This window comes from Heliangelus exortis, chromosome 17 (genome assembly GCF_036169615.1).
Source record: "Heliangelus exortis chromosome 17, bHelExo1.hap1, whole genome shotgun sequence".
Lineage (NCBI taxonomy): Eukaryota > Metazoa > Chordata > Aves > Apodiformes > Trochilidae > Heliangelus > Heliangelus exortis.
Window position 1 is genome coordinate 10,186,148 of NC_092438.1, and position 7,654 is coordinate 10,193,801.

The 7,654-nt window shown below is 55.9% G+C and overlaps 1 protein-coding gene across 2 annotated transcripts in view; it reads right to left on the bottom strand.

The window, feature by feature from the left end:
• Positions 1-6,203, bottom strand: part of MAP2K3 (mitogen-activated protein kinase kinase 3) — a 31,012-nt gene extending 24,809 nt beyond the window's left edge. Inside the window, exon 1 of one of the 2 annotated variants that reach the window (XM_071760351.1) lies at positions 6,120-6,203. In XM_071760351.1, coding sequence (XP_071616452.1) covers positions 6,120-6,135 — 16 coding nt within the window. In that variant the 5' untranslated portion in view covers positions 6,136-6,203. Of the gene's footprint in view, positions 1-5,034; positions 5,160-6,119 lie in introns of those variants that run through there. The other variant, XM_071760352.1, reaches the window with a different exon arrangement.
• Positions 6,204-7,654: the final 1,451 nt, after the last annotated feature.

Sequence of the window (7,654 nt, forward strand, 5' to 3'; positions counted from 1 at the left end):
AACAAGAGTCCTGCAGGGAGAGGTGCATGCAGGAGGAGAGGACATCTGCTCCAGGTACAGCAAATCCCCTCCAGCAAGCTGGGGCAGGATGGTGCCATCTCCAAAGGCCACACACCAGTACAGACAGCTGGGGCAAGGTGCAGCCCTGCAGGGCCACGGCAGCCAAACCACAGTAGCCAACTCCTGCAGTGCAGTCAGGCTGCCTCCTCAGCCCTCCCTGCCAGATTCAGGCTAGGAAGGAATTCATATACACACACCACAAAGCAGTATCTAACTGGCCTGCAAGCCCAGACAAGCTGACACTCCCTAGATAACCCTGTCATCCTCCCCTAAACCACCCCTGGCCCGTCCACATAACCAGCCCTGCGTGTTTATGATCTGTCACACACATGACTGTCACCTGCCAAGCCCTGCCTGCGGGCTTCTTCCCCTCCTGTCCTTCTGCCCTGCACCCCAGGTCACTGCACTCATGGTCCCACCTGCACCCATCACCACCAGATGGTGAAGGAGGACCCCATCCTAGCTGCAGGGCTCCAAGGATCCCTCATGGGATACTCCAAGGTCTTTAAGGGAACAAAACACACTCCTTAAAAGCTGCTTCTAAGCCTCCTCAAGTTCCAACAGGAATGGAGCAGGGACAAAAACCCCATGACAAGGGGCACTCGGTGCCCCAGAGGCAGCTGCTGGGAAGGAGATTTTGCAAGGGCCAAAAGGCAGAGGGAGCAACCACCACCATCCTCAGAGAGGTTCATCAGATACAAGCAGTGAGGCTGATGCCAAACCACAGCTCAGGTTAGCAGCCTCTGATGGGAAATTACTTGTATCAAGCACCCTGGAGGTTTCTTCCTTTCCAAAACTACATTTTTCTTTCCTTTGTTGGTGGTGGTGTAGAGGGGAGGAAGGGTGGATGCTCTACAAACAATTTCTGGTAAGTTTTGTCTCCTCCTCTTCCCCCTCGAGTTTTGTTTTTAGCAGAAATTTCTCTATTTAAAAAAATAACAAAAAACCTCAGCATTTCACTTGAAATGCAGGTGCCAGCCCCTGCCAGCTCTGAGGAGGAGGTAACACCAGGTCATCATCACCTTCACATGTCTCCTTCCCTGGCTTCCTGGGGCCACTGAATAAAATTAAGCCCTTGCTCCCAGGGCCAGGGCAGAGCCATCCCATTACACCACACCCCTGTGCCCCAAACAGCTCCCCAAGGTCACAACACTCACTTTTCTGAGAAATGAAATTCCAGCACTGGATGTCTTCACAAAGAAGACTGGGTGTCTTTTTACACAATCTGGCTTAATTCACCCAAAAGCTGTTGGACCAGCTACAGTGATTCCTGGAAGCAACACCATGACCTCCAGCTGAGGACAGAGCTCACCCATCATCCCTCCTGACCTTAAAGCCCAGGATCCAAGTGTTTCCCCAGCTCCCCCTGCATCAGACCCAGCAGCACACGTGGGCAATTGTGCCCCAAGAAAAAGCCCACCAGCCTCTGGGGCTGGAAAGGGACCTGCCCTTCCCAGGTGCCCTCTTGCCACAAGTCACCAGAGCAGACACAAACAAACCCCCGTGGTATTAATGAAGCCCGGGGATTAATTAAACCATGTGGACAACACAGCACAGGATTACTGAGGGAAAGGATGCTGGGGAGGGTCTGCCAGGCTCTCAGCTCCATCCTGCTGCTGGTCCACAAACTCCTTCAGCATCAGGCAACTATTCCCCCCCCCTTCCCTACCTCCTGGGACCATGGGAGCTCCAAATCCTGCCCTTCTCCTTAGCCACACCATAACCCCCTGCATCCCACACAGGCACCAACTCCCCTCCAGCCTTTTGCTGGACCAAGAAGTGGCTGCAAGAGAAAGGTGCAGGCAGGGAGCCCCATCCCAGCTTCAGAAAAGGGTGCAGAGACTTTGCCCCACTGCAAACCCAGGTCAGCTGAGCCACCACCAGACGCTGCTGTGACACCTGAGACATCTGCAGAGTGCTCAGTAATTATGGGATCCCTTGGGGCAATGAACATTTCGAGTCACAACGCAGCCAGGGTATCAGTGCAGCATCACCTGCATGCAGATCCGGGGCTGTGGGGAGATGGGGCATCTCCCAGGCTGAAAACAGAGCAGAAACTTCCAGTTTCCACCATTAAAAAACAAAACCAAACCCTCTCTGCCCTCTCTCCCCTTGGCCACTGCTTGATCTGCACTGCTGAGTTTTGTCAGCAAAAGGCAGTGGGTAGGTCTAGCTCCATGTGTACCCACAAGCTGTCCTGAGTCATGCCAGTAAAACCCCAAACTTTTTGTTGGTAGAGTAATATCACCTCCCCAGCAAACTCAAGTTCCTCTCCCAGCTCCTTCCCCAGCAAACAGCCTGCCCAGGCAGCACCTTGTTAAGCCCACTGAAAACCAGCTTCTGTCCAAAACCCCCCAGAGCCCCACACCCACACTGGTGACTTCTGGGGTCACAAAATCACCAGGACCAGAAAGCTGCACCCATTCCCAGGCACCCAAAACCAAAGCACATAGGAGTCTCCTCCAGTGCCGACCACCATAACAAACCCCAAGGGCAGACCAAACTTTGGCTCAGTCCTGGACTGAGAGCCCAGAGCTGTAAAATAGAAGCAGAATCCTTCAGGGAGAAGCATTACCCACTGGAAAAAAAAAAAAAAAAAAAAAGCAGGGAAGCATCCCTCCAGGGAGGGAAATAGATCTCTGAAGCCCAGCTGAATATTTATCACGCCCTGCATGATATTTTCCAGGTGCCTGCTGTTAGGCTGGCAGAAAGCAGCTGAAGGAGGAGTGCAGGAACAAGGAGCTGTGCTCTGGGACTGTTATAATTCATTGGGTGCAAGCACCGTGATGCTTCAAGTAGAATTAAAATAAAAACCTGGCTCTCTGGTTTCAGAGCTCCCAGCCCTGCCACCCCCCTGACCATGCACCCTCGGGGGACACCAGGCTGGTGGCTGCTCTGCCTGGAGGAGACAGGAGCCCAAACCCAAAGGTTCTGCAGGTCACAGCCTCGTTGGTATTTTCAGCAGAATTGCCTTTTTTTTGGGGGGGGGGAGGAGGGAGCAGGAGGAAAAGTGTGAAGAGTACATGAGACAGTACAGGATTCACAGCCGACTGAATTGCACAACAGTGGTTGTGCTCCTGCTGAGGGCACAGGAGGGACATGTCCCCACTGCTTATTTACCTACCCAGAATAGATCTGCCACCAGAACAAGCACCACTTCATCTCCAGGCTCTGGCATTTCTCCCCACTGATTTTTCCAAGGCTCAGTGTCAAAGCAGAGCTGCCTGCCCAGAAACACAGCCTGGCTCCAGCCAGATCCTGCCCCCTCAGCACCCATCTTCCCAGGGGAAAATCTCTCCCCTAATGAGAAGGGTTGGAAGAGAAGGGTTTGCTTTTGAATTACCCCAGCATTGGTGCTGAGTGAGCCCAGGGGAGGCCAAGAAGATCTTCTCCCTCCACCCCCCCTACCCGTGCATCCTCCCTCCCTGCAGCTGCACAGCTGCTTTCCCCAGCAAATTTCCCATTTTTGGGAGACACGTGGGCACGTTCCTGCCTGTCCCTCTCTCAGGGGCTTCCCAGGAGCCACCCAAGTCACAGCCAAGTCACAGCAGGGGATATCTGCATGAGTTTTCATACGCAGGAAGAAAAATATGCCTGGAGCCCCAGGGCTGAGGCAGCAGCCAGGATCTGTATTCGAAGAGTCTAACACAGACCCTGCACCCTCATGCACACAAGGGCTGCAAAATCCTCCAGTATTTCCTCCAGTTCTGCTTTAACCTCTCAGATATAACACCCTTCCCTTCACAGGAACCATTTAAAAGAAAAAAAAAAAAAAAAAAAAGTACAGACTTTGTTGGAAAAATCCCACCCAGGACCAAACACGTGTTGCAACCCTCAGCTAGAGGCTGCAAGGAGAACAAGTGGGCAGCTCCAGAGCTTTGCAGAGAATTCCTTCCCCCTGTGCCACCCATTCCATGAGACACAGCTCGAGGAGCTTTGGGGAGCTGAGCTAAGGAGGAGTTTTTGCATATTTCAGTGAACATCAGACTTGACAGCACAAGAGAACACAGAAACCAAGCGGTGTTTTCCCACACATCTGATCCTGCAAGGTAATGGGGATCAAGCAGATACAGGCAATGGGAAGAGGAAGAAAACCAAGATCCTTCCTAAGCTTCTCATAATCCCCAGAAGGTGTTTATCTCACAAGCTATGTTTAGCACAGAGCCAGGCAAAGCTCCTGCCCTGCACCATTCCTATCGTGCCTGTCACGACCAGCCACGCACATCCCCAAAAACTCCTGAGGCAGCAGACAGCCCCATGACTGGAGCCAGTGTGATGGCAGGAGAGTTCAGGTGCATATCCATCATGGAAACATCCCAGCCCAGAGCTCTGAGGCAGCAGCCTCCCAGTACAAACCTCTCAGCTCAAGCCCAAGAAGGAAAAGCAAAAGGCAACACAAGACTGCTCACTGAACTTCCCTAAGAAAAATTAGAGAAATTTAGCTTAAATTCAGGCTGACCGTAAGGAGAGGCAGGAGAAGTCTGCATCTGCAGTCCTGGCAGTGCACACACACCTCCAGAATTAGGAGCATCCCTTCGTGGCAGCCAGCAAACCTCCTGGGAGAGCTGGCAGTGCCAAAATCCCAGGGGAGGCACAGGGGCCAGCAGTGGGGTGAGAGGAGAGGACTCTGGATATCCAGGTGCATCACATGCACTCGGGACTGGTTCCCAGGCTGGATGCTGCCCCCATGGAGGCGAAGGAGCTCGGGTCAGATGGGGACCCAGAGCTGCCAGTGCCAGCTGAGCCCAGGCACACAGCACACAGACACAACACCTGCACTGAAGGGTGTCAGGAGCAATGGTGTGAATGAACCAGTTCACCACCACCAAACCTGCAGACACCCAGAGCTTCCCAACTTCCTCCAAGGAAAGCACCGCGGGCATCACCCTTTGCTGCCAGCCAGACTGCTTCCTGCAAAGTCCTCCTAAAAAGTCTCCTTTGCTGAGCACGAGTGGTCCCCTCATCCAGGCTCACCTCTTCCCTCCATCCACACATCCACGCGCTGCCACGGTACCCGGGAGCCAAGCAAGAGGTCTGGGCTCAGGTGTCCCGGCGAGAGCCTTTTTAACAAGTCCGGTTGGTCCCTTTCCAACACGGGATGGTGGCGGGGGACATGTGCTCCTTCCTACCTGTGAGTCAGCAGCTCCGCTCGGCAGCCCCGTCACTCGCTGCTGATTCACACCCTGCTTACACAGCGAACAGGAAACTCAGGTCCACATTCCCTCCGGTTAAGACACGGAGCGTTTAAAAAAAAAAAAAAAAAAAAGCAAGAAGGAGGGAGGGGAGAGGAGGGGGGGGGAAGTCACGCCAAGGTGCGTTCATCTGCTCACATGGTTCCTGACTTCAAGTTTTCCAGCGCCACACTTTTCCAACACCAAACTCAAACGTTATCCCGGTGAGGAGCAAGAGGCAGCGGCCACCTCCTTGCGCTCCCCTCTCTGCCCAGCGCTGATGCCAGCACGCTGGCCGTGTCACCCCAGGATGATGCCAGCCAGCCGGTGCTCACCTTGGGACAGCCACCAGGCCACCTGAGTCACGGCGATGCTCTATAAATAACCCCCGTGACACACGGTCACGTTTGACGATGGGAAACTCCACCGTGGCACACGCCAGCGGCACCGGCTGCCTCCCAGCCACCGAAACGCGGGATCCTCGTCCCTTTCCTTCCTCCTTTCTTCTCCCTGTCCCTGCCCCGGGGTGAAGGCTCCGCTCCTCCCGGTAGCGATGCTCCAGCCGGGCACGACGCCGGTTGCTTTGCAGGCAAAACCCTCCAAGAGCAGCGGGGCAAACTTGCCCGTTTCCGTGCTTCTCCGCACCAAAAGCACCTTCACCACCTCCCTCCCTCTCCCGCAGCCGCTCGCCCCATCCCTTCCCCGCACACACGCTCCGGGCTGCAGCCGGGGACCGACCCTTAGGGCCGGCGGTACCGCGGAGCCCGCACCCGCCGCCTTGGCCAACAAGCACCATCCCCGGCCAGGCGGTTCAGCCCCGAGAAGCATCCCCCCTGCCCGTCCCGTCCCGTCCCGTCCCGTCCCGTCCCTCCCCGGTCCCGGTCGTACCTCTGGGCAGGGACATGGCGGTGTCGGCGGCGCCCGGCGGAGCGCGGCCCAGCACGGCGGCCCCGGGAGGAGCGGCGGGAGGGGCGGGGCAAAGAGGGGTGGGATCCGCCCCCCGCGCGTCCGGATTGGTCAAGGGATGGGAAGGGGGCGTGGTCACCGCTCCCCGCAGGAAGAGCTTTGCGGTTCTCCGGCACGGCTGTGCGGGTGAAGTGAGGTGGGCGGGAGAGTCACAGGAATGGTTTGGAAAAGTTTGGAAGAGGCCGTAAAGATCGCCCAGTTACAACCCTCCTGCCATAGGCAGGGACACCTCCCACCAGCCCAGGGTGCTCCGAGCCCCGTCCAACCTGGGGCCTTCAACACTGCCAGGGATGGGGCAGCCACAGCTTCTCTGGGCAACCTGGGCCAGGGGCTCAGCGCCCTGACAGGGGAGAATTTCTTCCTAAGATCTCAGCTCAATCTCCCCTCTTTCAGCTTGAAACTGTTCCCCCTCGAGGGACCCTTGCCAGAGGTCCCTCCCCAGTTTTCCTGTAGGTCCCCTTCACCCATCTTGGATCACCAGGCACTTCACCATCAGGGATTTGTCACCTGCCCCATGGCTCTCCAGCACACGAGTGCTCCAGACATCTGGATGGCCATTTGGGCACAGCCAGCACCACCTAAACCTGCGGGGAAATGTCTCTGGAAGATGAGAGGCAGCTGCAGCTGGTGACTCGAGGCAGAGGGAATCAGCCCAGGCAAAGGCAGAGCAAATCATCCCAGTAGAGCCTAAGTGCTCCTAGAAATTTCACCAAGGGTGATGTTTTTTGGTACTTCTGGAAGGCTGATGCATCTTTCCAACCTGCTGGAGGGGGGTTTCCTTCCAGAGTCTGGAAGGAAAATGGGATGAAGAAAAGGGAGGGAGAAGCCCATGCATCCCAGACCTCAAAGGACACACTGGGATCTTTGCTGCTTGTCTGGAAGCCCCCCTGGCACAGTGATCCGGGGATGGTGGGTGTGGGAGTGGGATCCCTCCCTTTGTCTGTGCAAAACCTGCTGCTCCTTTCCCTGCTCTCCTAAGGCTTCCCAGTGAAGCCACCAACTTTCCCCCAGCATCCCTGCACAGTGGAGGGCAGCAGCTGTATTGGGGCTCCCACCCTGCTTCTGGACTTTGGGGTTTTTTATTTCCTTCCTGCAAAATCCAGTACATCAGTGGAGGACTAGGACACCGGTGCAGGACTAGTCCAGCACCAGTTATACCAGTCCAGGGCCAGTCAGAACCAGTCCACTAATACAGGACCAGTCCACCAGTACATTAGTGCAGGCCTCATACCCTGGTGCAGGACCAATACAGGGCCAACCCAGGATTAGTACACTGGTGCAGGACCACCACAAGACCACTGCACCAGTCTAGAACCATCTCAGGACCAGTACAGCGGTGCGGAGCCCCTGAGGGGCGGTGGGTGCAAGTCCCGGTGGGCCCCACCTCTCCCGGGGTGCGTTGCCCCTTTAAGACCCGGACGCCCGTACCAAAACAAAACTGCGGCTCTGCCATTGGC